Raw genomic sequence first — 19,473 nt, forward strand, 5'->3', positions numbered from 1 at the left:
TGTATTTCTGGTAGAACAAACTGAACATACTAGGGTAGACAGAGATACGGAATAGAATATTTCAGTTGGAGGGGACCTATAATGATCATCTAGTACAACTGCCTGACCACTTGAGGGCTGACCAAAAGTTAAAGCATGTTGTTAAGGGTATTATCCAAATGTCTCTTAAACACTGACAGGCATGGGGCATCAACCACCTCTCTAGGAAGCCTGTTCCAGTGTTTGACCAACCTCTCAGGAAAGAAAGTTTAATTAATTTAATTTCTTCTTTGGTGTAATTAGGACATTCTTCCTTTTTATGCACCTAAGAGGATCACAGACATTTCAGAGAATGTATTAGACTAGGAAATGTTTCAAATCCTTTGATACTGTTCAGGATGAAGGTCAGTGTATGAATATAAATTGTTACTCTTCTTTCCATAGAAATGTCAGGGCCTCCATTTCAGATAGCTTCAATGGATGAAAACGGAATCCTCAATATATGGGTAAGTAATACATGTATGAAAAGAGAGAATATCATCTGTTGGAATAATAAAATATTTCTTTAAGTACAGCAACCCAAATCTAGGATTTGTGATGAGAATTTCCTCCCTGAAAAGTACAGCAATACAAACCTCAAAATTTTTGACCTGACTCCCTAATGCCATGATGTTATCCTTAGGCAAAACTATTAACAGGTACATGAATTCATGACAACAGGCAATCAGTAGTTCTACTTCATAGGAATAGGTTCACATATTTCTATTAATTCAGTAAAGGGACCTCGGTCTTCTTTCACACACCCACTTTGTTATTTGAATCATAGTGGTGTCGGAGACTGTACTGAATGTGTGTGAGAAATTACATTCATAATTTATGTAAAATAAATATTCAAGAGGCAAAACATGAAAATCTGTGGATAAGATTACCTTGCCTATAATATAATGGTCAGGAAAGCATCAGGTCTGTTGCTCTTAATTACTGTCATGACAACTCTTCTTTCTATCAAAAGTTTGCAGTCATCTTCTGATGGAGCTCTGGCCCAGCTGCTGAATCTGTTGTTTGCATCTGAATTGATCTTGCTTGAGGAACTGAATGGCTCAGTGAATAATAGGGGGATAGAAGTATTTCCCTTCTCTATCATTAGTTAAGTCTCTTAAAGCTCTAAGTGTCTTCAGTAGCAACAGATTCAGGCCAAATGATCCACCCTTTATGTTCCATGAAAAGCACAGGAAGTGTGTTACAATTCCTTATTTGGGGGTTTAGTGTGTTTTTTCATGACCAACCAAACCACATAAGATGCCAACTAGTGATTAGGTATAGAATGTAGTCTCCCGTATTCTGTTTTCCAGCAGGGAACTTCCAGCAGGCATTTGAAGCTATTCGTAGCATTGCAGACATTGACAGGGGATAAAGAATCTACCTGTAATCATTGCAGTGTTAGACCTGCCCATCTAAGTGTTCCTTCAGATTTATGTCATACATTATTACAACAGTTAAAAACGTTGAAATTTGGTAAATATTTACTGCTTATTAATGTGAAATATTGACTTTTCAGGTAGTTGTTGAATTACAAAAAGTGGATTTAGCTGGTTCACAAACTGATTTAGGTGAGTAATGTACATTAGAGGTAAATAAAGTGTTTGAGTTATGAGATTATGAAGCTAGAAGAGAGGAAGAGTCAGTGATGGCAAAAAACAGTTTAGATGAAGGCCAAATTTTATGAGGAAAAGATTCATTCTAGTTGGACATATGTCATATTTGGGGTTATTGGTCAAAGATTATGAGATTTTTATGTCCTTGGCCCTCCTGTTCTTTAGTTCTAATCAAATCTGTTATAATGCTTTTGTTATTGCCTGTATCTCCATTTGATAATTGTCCTGAGATCTCTCTTTTGGGTAAGGTACTTAATGTGAGAAAATGTTTTCATGAAAAAAGTAGAGTGAAGTCTATTCAGTTCCTCCTGTGTTATGTGAATGAAGAAAATTACATTTTTTATTCTTTGAACAAATTCAGACTTTTTTTTTCCCCCTCTTCAAAAAATTCTTCTGTTTGAAGGATTTGAATTATTAATTTTACTCTCCAGTAACAAGTAACATAGACCAACTTTATGTGGAAGCATTATTACAGTTTCTTATTATTAGAATTCATTGTCAAAGATTCAAGTGACATAAATGTGCATTTTCATCATTGAATTGGGTTTTATAGAATGCTATTACAGGATGTTATATGTATACTATAAAACTAAACCAAATCATGTTTCCATTTATCTGTCCTCTTTCTTTGATTTCTGTCAGATTACAACTCTTCAGATTTGAATTCTGATGTACGTAGTTATCAGTGATGTAGGATTCTTACATATCAAAAGCTCTATCTACATTAAACAATTATGAAATACAATTTTATTTATTAGTTTAGGTTTTGATTTGATGATAGCACTTACTGCAATCAGTTTAAATAATTATTTTATATAATTTTAGGTTTAGTTCCTGGAGGAAAAGTGAAGTTAGTACATAGCTCAAGTATGGACTTGAATAACAGGTAAGAAAACAGGGGCATTTAGATTTCGCATGTGTATCTCATAGAACTAATGTAGGATATATTTAACAATATTTTCATTAATTGTTTAGGGGTTTTTAGTAAATGCTTCCTCCTAGAGCTAGTCATAGACATTTTAGATCAAGAGTTTCTCTGTGTACTGACATAGCTTTGGGAGACAACTTCCTGTATTTATGCAATCTTTTTTATTTTTCCTAGCCTCTTCCCAAAGGATGTGCGCCAGAGAATGCCTCAGGCACTGACTATTAAATTTCTGTCTTCTAATCCTAATAATTTCATTGTCGGAACAAACATTGTGAGTAATCTGTTGAAGTTCATCTCATTGGTGTTTGGTTTGGTTTGGTTTTGGTTTTTCTTTGGACACTCTCCCATTTCCTTGGAATTTTATCAGTGGACTGTATATAAAATTTATATTTTGAGACTGCTATTAAAATCTATTCGCTATTAACATTTGTTAGCTATTAAAGATCTTTTAAGGTGGCTGCTCTGTGAATTATTGAACAACTTCTTGTAATACTGATAATGCAAATTTTGTTTTGTTTAATTTGCTTTCTTCATGTTGTTCACAGGGATTGGTAGGCCATGGTACAAGACATGATTTAAAAGTTTTTCCAAAGCTATTCAAACCCAAGGAAAGCGGACTGAGATCAATAAGCATCAATGCAATCGATTTCTTCCCTTTTGGAAAGCCACTCTTTTTGGTATGAAGATATTTTATTATAATGCAAGTTCCATTTTTTAATTACTTGCTGAGGGAGGATTTCTAATTTGATGTATTTAACTAGATGTGATAGTTGATTTACCTCGTTAATTCCAATCTGTGATAGCAAATCTTGTGTCCTGGTGCTCAAACTTTGCTTGTGTAAAAGGTAGACCATCTGGCTCACGGAAACAAATGGCAGTCTTACTTCAGCCTTATAACTTACCCTTTGTTTTTACTGAAATTCAGCATTACAAGCATGTCTTCTGCTGTTAATGAAGCCTCAGCTGTTTCTCAGTCATTGGATGTCTCTTATTGAGACATATAATAATAGTTTTGGAGACAAAAATATCTATATTGCTGTAAAATAAAGGTCTTTGGGGCAGCTCTGGGCATTCCCTGCTTTCCTTTCCTCCACATCAGGCATACGCTTCATAGAAGCGTACCCTGTGGTCAGGTGTGTTGGAATATGCCTCCAGCAGTTCATATTGGCACACCAGCTGTTTTTATTTGTCTCCCTTGTGAAAGTTGCTTCAATGCAAGTTGAATCTAACTTTGGTAGAGTTTTCCATCTGCTTATCTTTGCATACATTTGTACTCAATCCTCTCCTAAAAAAGCTTTATTTCTAAATTTGCTATGATTTGCATGATTTCATTGGGATTGCCTAAGGCATGAATTGAACGTGCTTGGCTACACTGCAGATGTTTTGTGTCACCTTTGTGCAGTCAGAACTTTCTTTTATCAGTGTGGATGTACAGGTGGCTGAGGGTAATAAGTTATATTCTGTTTTCATAGAATAGTTTCTTTTGTACCTGTATTAGAGCAAACTTGTAAATGTTACACTAGGCAAGACAAAGGTTATAAGAAAATGCCTGGAAGCAGTGATGTCTGCCTGTCTTTGGATTTAGGTTTAATTCTCAAGAATTAAATTGCAGTTTTCTTTTTGACTACAATATAGGTTGGCTGTTCAGATGGAAGTATTCGATTACACCAAATGACATCAGAGTATCCCCTCATGCAATGGAACGACAGCACAAATGGTCAACCAATTATTGCCCTGCAGTGGGCTTTAACAAGACCTGCTGTGTTTTTTGTCCTGGACGCATCATCTAATATTTACATTTGGGATCTTCTGGAAAATGATTTGTTGCCTGTGGCAAAGCAGGCTATTCCACAGAAGTAAGTACATTATATTACTCTCTTTTCAACAAAATATTAATATCATCTACATTTTGGTTAGAGTTTGGATGGTTTTGTTTTGGTTTTTTTTTTTTTGCTTGATATTAAATGTTCATTAGAATTTACTTTTCCAACTGTATCTTTTTTTAAACTTTGGAGGTGTGGAAAGAGACTATAGTGAGCTAAATTTTAGTTTATCCTTATTTATTTATTATATAGAGATTAAGGAGAAATAATAACACTATACCTGATTTCTATTTATACTAATATTAGTTGGAACAGATGTCTGTACATGGAGCAGTTGCTGTTTATATGAAGTGAAAAATTTTGTTCCCACTAAAATCACTTGAATGTTTAAGGTCAAAGACAGCTTTACTGGATCAGGATCAACGCCTAAAACAGGCAAGATGTTGGACAACATTTTAAAATGCGTATATTTAATATGGTTACCAATATAAAGAAATACATTGTGTTCATTGTCACAAAGTAAACAATATTCATGGCTAGCATATATTCACCAAGAGTAACATCAGGGTAGTCTCGCAATACTGTTCCTGTAGTCAGTGTAGAGACCTGGGTCTTCTATAGACTGATGCAGAAAAGCAGTTTAATTTAAGCTTTCTGAATTACAGTCATGAGGATTCTGTTTTCTCCCTGCTGGGAACCCTACTGGGAGACTCTGTCTTCCTTAGACTTAAGTTAGTCTTAGTGAATATCCCTCTGACTAAAGGTTTTCCTTCTAGCCTTGTAAACTATAGCAAAGTGCTGCTAGTTTTGGGAGAAAATAATATAATTTAAAAAGTTGTTACACTGTACTACAAAATACCATAAAACATAGTTCATTTTTACAAGCTTGAAATAACTTTTAAGTCATGATTAGAAATAGATGCTGGAATCTGTGAACAGGGGAAGAATTGCCTGTTATATTTACATTAAATGATTGCAACTGGTGGAAAGCTAAGGAACATGCTGGGTATTGAAATAGTGAGGAATATTACACTGTGATGAGCAGAAAAAAGGAATCATGTAGTTATTGATAAGTAACCTGCTAAAACCACATTTGAAAGCACCAATTTCTATTAATTTCACCTCAATTAAAAACTACTCTCCTATTCTTTTTCTTTCAGTGTTGTAACTATGGCTCTACTGGGAGAACCAGAAAAAACAAATGGATTGTTAGGCATTGTGCTGGCCCAAGAGTCTGGAGAGATAGACATTCAGTGTGTAAAGAAGAAGTGGGCATTACTTCAGCCTGAGGAATCTGAAAAACTACATTCGATTTTACTGCAGTCTTTCTAGAAACAGGACACCTATCTGGGTGTACAAATTATTGCAATATAATTAGATTATTTTTGACTGCAATTAAAAGATTCGTAATGTAATTTTGTATCTGTATATAACTTGTTTATATTTTAACGAGTATCAATGCAATACTTCAGCTAAAACAATATATTTTACCAAATAACAACCATATTTAGCATTATTGTAATAAAAAAGATGAACTGTATTTCATTCCTGAAAGTACTCTAGATGTATATATTTTTTAAAAAAACTGAAAATATATTTCTATAAATTACATGGCTGTTTCTCATTATTCTGCTCTGAAGAAAATGATAGCAATCCTTTATGGTGAGCATAAAGTTGTGCCTCTGTATAGGCAACCAGAATGTATGGAGATTTCTACGTCTGGGCCTACTAACACTTGGTAATACTTTCTTTTATCTACCTAAAATCCTTATGCAGACATATCAGAATACAGATTTACATTACATGGTATTTTATTTCCAATTTTGAACCTGAAACTTTGCAAAAGGAATACCTGGCTAACACCAGTTGTCCTGATATGTACACTACCTGTTTGACCCAACTACTGTAAACAACATGCTTTTGAGATTTACTGAAATTCTAAATCCTTTGTGAGTTCTGGTGTAAACCGGAAAATACCAACCTGTTTAATCCTGCAAATAACTTCCAAAGCTCTTGTAGTGAGGAAGAGGATAGTTGTCTATAATACAATACTTTTGTACACTAGTGGTAAAAGACCAAGCACTGAAAATGTCTTAAACTTTTGTGGCCTAACAGCTTCTGATTTAGAGATCATGAGAAAAACCGTGATTAAATGAGCACAGATTCAGGGGGGGAAAAAAGGACAACTGTGTTCAGAATTTAGTGAACATATATTTAAGATATGTACCATCTCCTTCTAAACCAGACTGAAATAATTTGTATATTCTAATTAATTCAGTGCAAATGTTTTTGTATGTAAATTGTTACTTAAAAGTTGAACAAACTCAAAGTGGCCGCATGATGGTGCCAAGTCACAGCAGTAAAAAATGAGTGCCTTACATAAACAACAGGCACCGCTTCGGGAGTGAAGCCGTTGTACTCCACTGCACATCCCCCTTTCCTCAAAAGCAGCGTCTGCAATCCAGGGCGCCCGACGAACTGTCAGAGATACAGATCCTAGCTCCCTGGTCTGCCGTAGACTTTTGTTTTTCATGTGTATAAACACAAATGTCTCTCTTCATCTTCACTCTTGGGTTTATATGGTAATAATACACACTACAAGTTAAATTAGAACAGCTTTAGTAATCCAGAAAGAGAAGAAATGGCAGATACTTTTTGCAGTAAGGTAGCAGAGGATCACTTCTGAGACCTATAGTAAAAAAGCAAACCCAAATCCCTCACTCTTTCCCTTGCAAAGAGAGACACGTTCCACCACTGCCTCCCTGCAATTTAAGATCAAAATTAAGCTTTGAAATTATAGTAGTTTTCTGAAAGAAATTTCTTATTAGAATTTCATCACTTTCAAGATTTACCATCCTGAATTTTCTTACTGCACCTACTTCTGTATACGGAAACTCTAAACAAAGGGTTGGGTTTTTTCTGCCTTGTGCTGTGTGTGGTTGGGTTTTCCCAATATGTGAACAGTTAAAAATAGTGCCCACCTTCACGCAGAAGTACCTATTGCTACTTTTGAGCTGCTGTTGATAGGTGTGCATGATAACAGGTGCACTATGCTGGTGATAGGGGTGTATGATTAATCAAAAATAAGACCCTGTATATGAAAGAAAAAAAGTTCACTGTGAATTCCTAAGTATTCTCGTGTCCATATTGACTGGTAGCTCTCATATGCATGCATATGCACACACATAAAGCGTGTTCTGTTCTTTATGCAGGACAAAAACACTACCAGCATGAAACATTTAAAAGAGCCACAGTAAATATGTTTTTCCCACCTGTGGGCAGTTTTGGAATATGCATTCTTAACAGTATGAACTGTAGCTAAAATTAACTGACCCATATAATAGAGATTTACCGTTCAAATTATATGAAAGTTAAATCGCTATCCACCCATATTAATAACTCTTATAAAATATAACCTCTTGCTCTTAAGCCAATGAATCCTGGCAGCTAGGCTGAAACATTTTAAATACACAAAATGCCAGAAAGTTTTGGATAGACTTCTGCTTTTATTTTCCACTTTATGAATGCTTTGAAAGCCTTTTCTATTTAGAACATAAATATTAATATTGTTTTCATTGGATTTTGTCATCTCACAGATGGGAAACTGAAATTTTCAGTAGCTGAATAATAAGTTAACTGAGGAAGAGAATTCTTGAATCAGATGGCTGATTTCTTACAACTGTTTAGAAATGGTTTTATTAACCTGTCAGCCTATCTTTGCAGTAGAGCTTGGGAAAACAGGGATAGCACGACTCTTCTTTTGCACCAGAATATTTCTTTTCAATTGTACTGAAGGTGACCATCCTACCCAATGCAATTTTGCCTTAATTAACTATAGCTGTCATTTAGCTAGGACATGTTGAAGCATACAGAAGCACTGTAGCTTCCATAGCAATGAGGGAATATTCTACTAGCTGGAATTTTTTTAGCAGAACATATTTGAATCATAAAAATAGCTATTATTTTTAAAGGCAGGTGTTTTTTATCCTGAGGAGTTGCAAAATCCATCTAGATCTGTTCTAGGTGTAGAAATTGGCTGGAGTAAAGCAAATAGTAAAGTGTAATTAAGTTACACAGACTGTGGGAACAGGCCTATGTAAAATTCACTTAGGAAGTAACCAGAATTAGGCCATCAGTGGCATGCTTGGTGGCATGCAAACCAGGAAACGTTATGAAGACACTGAGACAGGAAAATGGCTCATGAGCCATATTTTCATTACTAGCTTAACTTCCAATCAGGCTTACCAGGACTCACTCTGTTTATAGACACATGTTTGTTTGTCCATGTGTTTCTGAGCCTTGTCTGCGAGAAGAAAGTTAGCAATTCCATTTACAGCTCCCCTTGAAAAAATCAGCTAACTTCTCTTTTCCTAGCAGTTCCTGAAGGTTTCAGAAAGTCTACCAATAGAAAATCTAGTGCCCTAATTCCTGATGTAGGCTTCTTGCATTATTCAAACTGCTATAGGAAGGCTTACATCTTGGTGTTACAACACAGGAAGTGGTGATTTGGGTGCCACTCTCTGAACAATGAGTAGCATGTGGAATTAATTATCCTTTTCCTTTTTTTTTAATGCTACATAAAATATCCCCCTGGAGCTATTTAAATACGGATTATATTTCAGACTCTTTTTTTTACTCAAAGCGTCTTAGCATGATGACGAGTTCTTCCACTTGCCTCTGCTGTGATAATCATTGGCATGTACAGTGAAGAGATGTGGGCTGCCCAGTCCTGGAAGCTCAACGTTATTCAGTCTATATTGAAACTGAATAAATAAGATATCTGCTTGCTGCTGTGGAGAGAAACTGAAGACATCCTTACTGTGTCACCCAGGCCTTCCAGTTACCAACCATGTCCTCTTTATGAAGCGAAAGAAAAATACATTATCAGTGCCTGATACTTCAGCAGTTGTAGTGAAGTTCACAGCATTTGCTGTTCTTTAAGCTGTTAAAACCAAAGCAAAGTTCACTTGACACAGGAATGGTTATGTCTCACACGACCTTAGAAGTGGAAATAGAGTGCCAACAAACCAAGTCAAGCAAAATACAGTCATATCGATTATCAAAATTACACTTCCAATTATGTTCTGCAAAAGCTTAACATGAAGGGGGAAATATTTACATATACTCCTAGTGGTTAAAATAATAATTTCTTATTTAGATCAGCCATGCCCAGTATTAGCTATTTTTAAAGAAGTCAGCAAATGCAATTATGAAAATAGCTGTTGAACGCAGCTGGGAGAATGGAGATGCTTCCTTCCCTCTTGCAGTATTTTCCTCTGTGACCATACTAGTTCAGACCCCCCAGGAGCTGCGTTGTGTACACATTTTCCATTTGTAATGAGAAACACATTTTCTTCTCAAACAATGGTTTATCCATCTCAGTGGCTTAGTGCAATGTGGTCCTGAGTTAAACTGGCCTTAGACTGGCATGAGGACATCAGACCAGATTTATGGAGTACACCAGAGTTCAACTGTTTGGTAGCATTGATGGGCTCGATTTCGAGCACAAGGAAAACTGTGCTGCTTTCTTCATACTGGTTATTGATGTAGTATCACATGCAGACTTGAATAAAAGCACTAACACTTGTACATAGTTAGAAAAAATCTATATTTTTCATGGATGGAGCTTAAACTGCTTGACACTGTGCCATTAAACTGATGGAATTTCAGCTCCCAATAATTTATATCCTATTATAAATTAAAGCAGCCTAAGCATGTCGTTTTCCAGTTTTACACTGGCGGAACCCAATTGAAAACAGCAATGATACCTAGTAAAAGCAGGAGGAAAGTAATACTGTAATAGCCTATGCTACACATTGACATTTATAACATAATTATTTTTCACCTTCAGTTGAACTCTTACTTCTATTGAATTCATTAAATTTTGTAATATATTTGTTGCCCTTTTCTCCCAGATGTCAAGTGGGTTTTGCTTTTAGGACTCTGAAATATAGCAGCTTCACTGGAAACTAATCCCATGCACAGGTCAGACAATCTGTTGCTGCTGAATAGGTTTAATACAGTAATAAGCAGTTCGAATTAGTCTTTTTAGTCAAGCCTTGAGGTGGCTACAGTGTTATTTAAGAAGTCTTTCCTCTTAGCCAAGGTTCTGCTTCACTAGCTGATAGTTTCACTGCGATTCCTCCTTTATGTTATCTGTCTTGTGACCAGGCATAACCATTCAACTTGTCTAGACCACAGTTGTTGCACATCAGGGATTTCATAACTTGCCTCTCACTCAAACTGCAATGTTTTTTCTCTCTGTTACAGAAAAACAAAGACATAATACAGCAGCTGGTTAGACACGTGTTTTAAAAGCCACATTTTTAATCCACTTGGTTCTTCTTGGAGACAGAAGAATGGAGAGCTGGGTAAAATAGGGTTATTTAAAGACATGGAGAAACTCTTTCGGAGTGTCGTGGTTTAAACCCAGCCAGCAGCTAAGCACCACAGAGCCGCTCACTCCCTCTCCCCAGTGGAAGGAGAATCAGAAAAAGGTAAAAAACCTGTGGGTTGAGATAAGAACAGTTCAACAACTGAAATAAAGTAAAATATAATACTACTACTAATAATAATTAAAAGGGAGGTAAAAAGAAGAGAGAAAGAAACAAAACAACAAACAAAAAACCCAAAAGAAACCAACACACAAACCCCCTCCAGTGATGAACAGTACAATTGCTCACCACACTGTGACCAATGCCTACCCAGTCCCTGAGCAACTAGTTTAGTTGTCAGATGTCCAGTCTCTGTTCCCTCATGTCTTCTTGTGCCCCTCACTGCCAGAAACACAAGAAACTGAAAGTCCTTGATTAGGGTAAGTGCTACTGAGCAACTAAAACATCAGTGTGTTATCAGCATTATTCTCAGACTAGAGCTGAAACACAGCACTGCACCAGCTACCAGGAAGAAAATTAACTCTATTCCAGTTGAAACCAGGCACACAGACTTAGAGAATGCATAGTCCATAATCTGGTATTTACTATAATTTTTAAGTAGTAAAACAGCGATCCCTTTCAATGAGTTACATAAAGATGTGAAGTACCATGACTGCACTCAGGAGTGCAGATTTCAAAAGCTGTATCTTAAGGGCAAAGAATTAAGAGCAAAAATTGTTAAACTTTCCTCATCTAGAATAATTTTTAACAACCATCTGGGAGTCAAGCTCCATTGTGTTGTTGAAATAAGTGACCGAGAAAAGAGTCTTTGTCTCATAGAGTTTATATAACGCAGGTGGAAAAGATTTTTTTTTTCTGATTGCTGCATTTATTTGCAATGGTAACACGATACTCTTAATGCCCATGCAGTTGAGCCAAAGGACAGGCTGATTAATACCAGAAAAGAAGGATAAATAAAAAAACGGATCTGAAACTGCCCTTCATTTAGGAAATTAATGATTACTGGGGTTACTTTAGATATCCAAGTATTTTTCATGTTATAAGACAGTGTCAAAGGGCCTAATTTAACGATTAATTAATCCAGAATGGTGAAATACACATTGGGTATAATGAAATTCCTTCACTGGGCTTGTCAGAGTTGGAACGCAGGATCTAGGTTACATAAAGACAGTACATTGCTGTGGATTTCCCAAGTTTCCTTAGGCTTCTAGTTTACTTGCTCAATACTTAGCATTTTGGCAGTACAGCAAGGTCAATTCATTAAGCAAATACATTACTAATTGTCATGGCTGCATGGGGTCCATGCTGTGCAGATACAACTGAAAACTACCTATCCACAATCCTCAAAGACATTAAGAATAGTTTACATTTGTTTAAACTTCAATTTGCATTCTTTTCATATTTGAGAAAGATAAGGATTTCACAATATACTACATTTCATATCCTTGCATGCATATCTTTAAAAACTTAATTTCTTTGGTGTCTTCACTGATCCCTGAAGTTTAAGGTCTTTCTAAAAAATCTATCCATACATGCAAATAACCACATTCAGAGTACAGGTCAATCTCATCCCATCCACATTGGCCAACAGCAAATGCTGAAGAATGAAATAGAGGAAGCATGCAGTGACACTTTTCTTCCAAGTATGGTATGTCGTCCAAGCTGCTGGCAATCTGTGGCATAGGAATTTTCTGACTCAGATGGTAGCAGATCACAGTGTTTAAGAGAGGGGCATTTTTTTCCCATTAATTCACCCAATAACTTTTAAAAACTATTTTTATTTTGGCCTCCAAAAATTTTGTAGCAATATATTCCATCGAATAATTGCAATGTGTAAATAAATACTTCTGTAAATAAATACTTCTGTTTTAAGCCTTCTGGCTGATTAGTTCATTAACTATGCCCTAGATCTTGTATTATCTGAAAAGGGAAACTTTAGCTGGGAAATAAATAGGGAAATTATTATTTCCCATACTATCTCTGTCTATTAAAGACTCCTCACAGAGATAAAATTCATCATTCATCTCTGTTGAGGTGAGTTGCATTTAGAGTACGATTTAGGTTCAAATGTTGTCTCACTTTCAATTACAAAGGTGTTTTCTGTAACAGTCGCACTTGGGAATACCAGAAAATTGTGTCAAACCCTACTCAAAGGACACTTGTTTAGATAAGGAAAGTAGGTGTATGTTGAAATTAGCCTCAAGCAGAGCGTGGGAGCTTCAGCCCTTGCACAATGCAGAAGTAGCCTATTTGAATCCAGTAAAGGTCAGTAATGGAATACGTCATTACTCTTGAAGTGATCACTTTTTAAAACAAGGAATCCATATTTTGGCACAGAATAATGCTAGTGATGTGGCAGGTCAACCAGTTTGACACCCCTAGAGAAATGAGAAAGGTAGATTAGAGTTAGAGCTTGAAGATTTCCAGAGCAGAGTGGAAAGGAATGAACGTTGCAGCTGGGTAAGGACAAGAGACTGCTGAAGCAAGTGCAGCGGTTACCATCCTTAGACAAAGAACCTGGCAAAGAACGAATGTCCTGGGATCCAGTAGAAGCTTTGGGCTACTGAACTCTAAGTTACAGGATCCAGATGTGCACATACCTCAGGGACAGACAAACTCCAGGTTCTTGTGATTGAGACTCCTAATGGTCCTTTGGCTAGCTGTACATGTATCTGATAAGCCTCATCTATTACAGGATGGACTATCTTTGTCTTAGGTGCTGAGTGCTTGACTGACCATTAGAAAGATTTACCATTTTGTCAAGAAGTGAGTGTGTCCTTTTAGAGTTTCAGATTTCAGTGTCTCCAAAGAGACATGCCATTTCAAAGTGCAAAAATATAACCAAATGGATATCCAAGACTGAGCTACTTATAGGGGGTTTGGTAGACTTTGTGGGGGGAATAAGTCCTCTACATAATACAGTGGAAAAGCTGTGACTATTTAGAAAAGAACAGATTATCTTTGACTTTATAGAAGACAGTAATTCTCTTTTTCTTAATCGTGCCTCAGTAGGCATCATTTTAATATAAACAATATTTCTTTGATCAATAATATTATAATTTTTAATCTTTTCAGGCAGAAATCAGCATAAGTCAAGGTGTAACACATTAGCTCCTGACAGCTATTGAATTAAACTGTCTCTTAAACAGCTTGTAGGGAATCGTAGGAAAAAACCACAATTTGTTGATCTGATCTTTGAAGTCACAAGGTCACAGAGAACAGTGACATCATTCAAATCGCAAGAAAGAACCAAAGACAAAGTATAGTTATCTTGCTTTTAAAACACACTTTCAAATACCCTTATAGGTTATTGACACAAGAAAGGAATATGTGAAATATCAGTCAATGGAAGTTCAAAATATAAATGCAAATTAAATAATAAAAATGTGTATATATATATTTCTCTGTATCTAAAACTTACACACCTGATATCTAGATTTAGGTAATTCAGAGATCTAATTCAGATTACAAAGCTGCTTAGATTTAGATTTCAAAGCTGCTTTATAAACATAGGCACTGCCTGCTGTGTGGCCATTACCCCCTCCCGCAGTCAAGCTTGCCCCTGCGCAAGGCACTTCAATCCTGGGCAGGGGACAGGCACTAATGGTATCTCTGCCAGGCGAGAGGTGTCACTTATGCATGACAGCAAAACAAGGCAGATTTAGGATTCAGTGTTTTCTTAGGTTCCTGAATTGTTCCAAGATAATGGACTTTAGGGTGATGCATTTCAAAGAAGGAGAAAAATGTTCCTCCATGACATTTCTTGGAGCTTTTTGTGGCGCAGTAAGATTGACATGATCCAAATGAAAGAGAGACTTAGGCAATATTAGTCACTGTAAATCTCATAAATGTCTTCATCTATGTCAATGCGGATCTGAAATCTACTCTCCCCAACCCATCACAAGTCTGACAGACTAGAGGTTTCATTATAACAATATAATTTATCTCCAGAGCTCAAACTGCAGAGGCAGGACATCAGTACTACAATAAAAATTCCATCACGGAAAGATGTTCAAACCAAAGCTTCTGAAACATTGTTTTAGTAATTTCTTTGCAATGCATTTCTTAGCGACAAAATATTTGATCTTGCACTGTGGAGCAATTGGCACTGTCTAGAAAGGGCTATGCAACTCTTCACTGCTCTGCTTTTCAAACAGATTGTGCTGAAGCTGATACCATCCCCAAGGCCAGGCTCTATTGGTATATACAGCTAATGGGTTGCAGGGCCTCTAAAAGGCTGACAGCTGACATAAGGAAAATCTGCAGTGCCAGGCTTATGCAGATCTGGCTGTTGATATTAAAGTCATTTACAGTATTTCTGTAATTTGCATGATTCAGCAGCTGAAGGAGACTCAGAATGTTTTCTCCCAGGGGATCTCAATGTTTGATTTCAAAGAACGGCCATGAAAATTTTGTCTTGTAAAAGTGACATGATTCAAATGAAATAAGAGAGCAAGGCAGAATTAGTTGGTACATATATTTCATAAATGTCTTCTTTTGTGTGAATATGGATTTGAGATCCTTATTTTCCTTACCCTCATCACTAGTCTGACAGACTGCATTAAAAAGCATGGATTTTGCAGGGCATGACAGGGGAGGAAGTGGTGCTACCATGTCCCAGAAGCAGAATAAAAAATGAGCACAGATTTGGGGTCTTTACATTAGAATCACACTGGGAAACACTTCAAACAGTGACATGTGGACTGCACCTTGGGAGTGTTGAGACTGTTCAGACATCTGGCAAAACTCTCCTCTGAAAGCACGACCTGAAATGCTGGTAGTTTTTGAGAGGAATCTCAGGACACCAGGTCGGCTGCTGGAGCCACTGGTGTCCATGATTGATGTAATTGCAATGGCTGCTGAGAATACAGGTGAAGACCTCAATGGTATAACAGGGATATACCTACAGGTTGCATCCTAAAGCATCTGTTCTGCCTCTTTAATCTCTTTCAACCCCTGGTAAAGGTGAAGACCAAAACTTCCATGTGGTATGGCCAGAGGTAGCGAGAGAAGACGTGTCCATGTTGCTATAGAAGGGAATCCGGATCATACTTTCTCCTCTTTACTCTCCTCCTCATGGGATAGAAAAACCCTAGGAACCTGTCTCTGAAGGAGAAAGGGCATAAAGCTGGGGAGCTCACCCACATACTGACGAGGAGGAAGGAGGAGGAAGGCAAGCCAGTGGTATCTGGAGAGGATAAGTTTATGCTGCACATTTCTTCCTCTCACACCAGATGTTTCTGCATCTTGCCCATATTCTCTTAACAGCCCAAACTAGAACCCACAACTGATTCACTGATGAAGCTTTCCAAATTTCAGGTTTGTTCCTTCATAGAACCAATGTTGCCCAACCACATCCCGCAGAGGAAAAATCAAAATATAATTAAAAAAACAAATCTCGCTGTTGAATGATTTATAGTATAAGGCTGAGAGATCAGACAAACAAGTCTCATTTACTTGAAACACTGTTGAATACTTCAACATCATGTGATGCACGATCACACTATCTTCCAGCATTTGCATTTATTAGAGCAAAGGAGGAAAAAAAAAGCCCATATCCAAAGTGCCTAGTAATTGGCTTCAGAGTGACAAATGTACAGGTTCAGATCTAGTGGCAGAATTTAGAAGGAAGAGGTGGACCCCAAACCCCAGCTGTAATAGCTGGGATGTTTAGAGGTAATGGATTAGAAAAAATAAATGCACCAAACAGCTGGAAATACTCACAGTTCTTAGTGGGATTGTTTTTATATTTTGTTTATCAATGTCTCTTTGTTGTCACTTCGTAATGAGAAATCTGATTGCTCATCCAGCCCAGATGAACCACTGCTGTTTTGCCCTTAACTAGTGTGTGTTAATGGTGACTCTCAAGGAGAAGCCCACAAATTACAAAAAATATTATCACACTGTGTAACAATCCCCAAGGGATCCACATGCCCCAGCAAGTATCTAGGGAGTCCTTAGGGCCAAGAAGTTTTGAGGAGTCTCTTTATGGACATACAGCAGTCCTGAGCTCCAGGTAAGCCTTGTGCAGTTACCATGTGCCTTAACAATCCCTGAGTTTTATCTCTGATTTTAAGGCAGGTGCAGTACTTCACTTGGGATACACAGTAAAGGCTCACTGTTCCCTGAAAACAAGCTCTCCAGTACTTTCCCACAACCTCATCCCTTTCCACTTAGCTACATGCAAACAATCGAAGCAGTTTTGGGGTACAGAAATCCATGTTTGGTAAGTTATTTTTGGTTATTCTATCTACTGAAATTCATCCAGAATCTAATCTACTATACCAGAAATGTGAGACATGATGGGAGTAGTGCTTAAGAATTGCATTTCTTCTCAGTTTGTATTTCAGAGCCTCATATTATACTCTGATATAGATGTTAGTTGTTTGGGTTTTTTTAATAATACGGGGCAGGGGTGGGGGTGCATATTAAAAAAATTCCAAGGTATCTGTAACTCCTTTAGACACAATGAGTCTCTGTTGTCTTTCAAAATTAAGGCCCTTATAAGAGCTTAGTTTTCACTGATACCCAACCTGATGTTGTTCACAATGTTCACAGCATTCATGTCTTCGATTTAAAGTGCTTCCATATTTTGATTAACAAATGTCTTCACTGGTTATTTTGTCAGTCTATCACATCTATTGCATTCAGGGCATAGCAATATCAAACAAACCAGGTTAGTGGTCAAAATCCACCAGTAAGTTTGATGCTTGACTTAAAGAAGACTGGCTCATAAAGCTCTGCTACTCTAAAAGCATTATCAGCTGCTGAAATCACTTCACAGTAATTTTCTGTTCCAAATTAGAGTGCATCTTTGCAGCATAATCAAGTAATTTAATTTACAGCCATAGTTATTATTTATGGCTTATCATTCATATATTATAAGTAGTTTGCTGCAAACTACATTTGTAATGTTGACAGGTGCATTAACATACATAATTTAAATCAATACATTTTAAAAACTTGAACATCCATAATGGCCTAATTAACAATCACTGTGACGCTTTAAAATAATGTCAAAAGCACAGTGATTGTCCCACAGGCTGTTTGCATTGTAGCACATACATCAGTTCGCAATAGTAGCAATAACATCACTTAACATTTTGTTAAAAAATGCTTCTAGCATAGAATAAAAGCATAACAGAAGGATGGTAAGAGCGGGGAAATACTTTATTCTTAAAGGATAGGCAAATGTATCCAAATATAGAAAGTTGCCCACAGAGGGTTTTGGAGTTTATTGAAATGTGTTTTGATGTACACATAGACTAAACAGACTGTAGTGCTGGATCATGCATAAAACCCTCATAGATTTACTAGCATTTGTTTTCCATTTACCTTATAAAGTTTTGAGCATCATCTGAATGGAAGTTCTTATATGTTTTTAACTCCTAAGTGCAGTGACTGTCCAGCAGCCTTGCAAACAGCTGCTGGAATCTTACTCACTGTATTTAATGCTTAAACACCAAGGAAACAGCTGCCTTAAAAGACTTTCTATAGAACAGCGCAGTCATCCCTGCTGATGGAATCCAGTTTTACATCATGATCATCCAGTTTTGAGCCTGTAAAAATAATTAACCACAGGTGTTATAGCAATACTGCTATGCTGCTGCAACAATGTACACCAGAAATTTAAGTATTGCATCTGTGGAAAATAAGTATAAAGTACCTACAAATAGGTAGAAAATAAGCATTAAATTGTACCGGTCTCTCTTCCTCTAGTTCTTCATGAATGCAACGGACAAGACAAGGTGTGAGGCACTGGTAGATCAGGACCTTTGATTGTTGGTAGCCTTGAAAGAATACAAGCTCTGAGAGGATTCAGCTCTTCTGCCTAATTACTCAGCATATCATTATGGGCTAGTATCTACTATTCTCTCAACTGGACAGCAGTTTTCTCTGTTCACACTCATAGTTTTGCCTCCTTTTTTGGCTTTCTCCCACCTTTCACTCCCTCAGCCAACTCCTTGCACCAGCACGTTGTGTACTGCCATCCTGCCTGTCAGGCTGGCCCCAAACCCAGCAGTTGTCTTTCCACAGCATCCTTCAGGCACCCTCACAACCAGTCTATCTGAATGAAGCCAACAACCCTACAAGATACTGCCTGTCCTTTTCTTCCATAATCTATGCTCTCACTAATTTGGATCTTGGTTATTTCAATTCCCATTACTGTGACCTTAATAAGAAGAAATAGGTTAATACATCAAGTTGTGCAAAAAGAGGGAACGGGTTCCTGAGAATTTGGATGATGCAACATTTGTGAGGTAAATACTTTCTGACAATATAAAAAGGAAGAAATAAAGCAATCCCTTTCTGAACTTGCCATTATGATTTGCAAATGGTACATAGAAAATTTCAGAGTTTTTCACACTGATGAAAAGCTGGGACTTTCAGCCTGCTGCTGAATTCTGTAACAGGCAATCAGTATTTTCCAATGCCCAACTGTAAATTAACAGATGCTGGACTCACTATGAATCACTGGCAAACCAAGAATTTTCTAAGTATTAGGGTGTTCATGCCCAATAATTCTTTGATATTTTCAGTTTTATGTAACTTTTTCATTCCTAACCACAGTCTCTCACAATCTTCTTAGCACTGATAAAATGTAACTAATAATACATGCCAGCCATGGAGACACAGCAATTACTAGAAGACACGCTCTGATACATTTCCAGTAAGAAGAGAGTGGTAGCTGC

The 19,473-nt window shown here is 37.0% G+C and overlaps 1 protein-coding gene across 1 annotated transcript in view; it reads left to right on the plus strand.

Annotated features, from left to right (window-relative positions):
• Window positions 1–5,800, plus strand: part of WDR60 (WD repeat domain 60) — a 28,945-nt gene extending 23,145 nt beyond the window's left edge. Inside the window, exons 18-24 of the mRNA XM_030496157.1 lie at window positions 424–485; window positions 1,538–1,589; window positions 2,460–2,520; window positions 2,737–2,833; window positions 3,108–3,239; window positions 4,198–4,418; window positions 5,546–5,800. Coding sequence (XP_030352017.1) covers window positions 424–485; window positions 1,538–1,589; window positions 2,460–2,520; window positions 2,737–2,833; window positions 3,108–3,239; window positions 4,198–4,418; window positions 5,546–5,717 — 797 coding nt within the window. The 3' untranslated portion in view covers window positions 5,718–5,800. The remainder of the gene's footprint in view (window positions 1–423; window positions 486–1,537; window positions 1,590–2,459; window positions 2,521–2,736; window positions 2,834–3,107; window positions 3,240–4,197; window positions 4,419–5,545) is intronic.
• Window positions 5,801–19,473: the final 13,673 nt, after the last annotated feature.

The sequence above is a fragment of the Strigops habroptila genome, chromosome 1, assembly GCF_004027225.2.
Source record: "Strigops habroptila isolate Jane chromosome 1, bStrHab1.2.pri, whole genome shotgun sequence".
In the NCBI taxonomy this organism is placed as follows: domain Eukaryota; kingdom Metazoa; phylum Chordata; class Aves; order Psittaciformes; family Psittacidae; genus Strigops; species Strigops habroptila.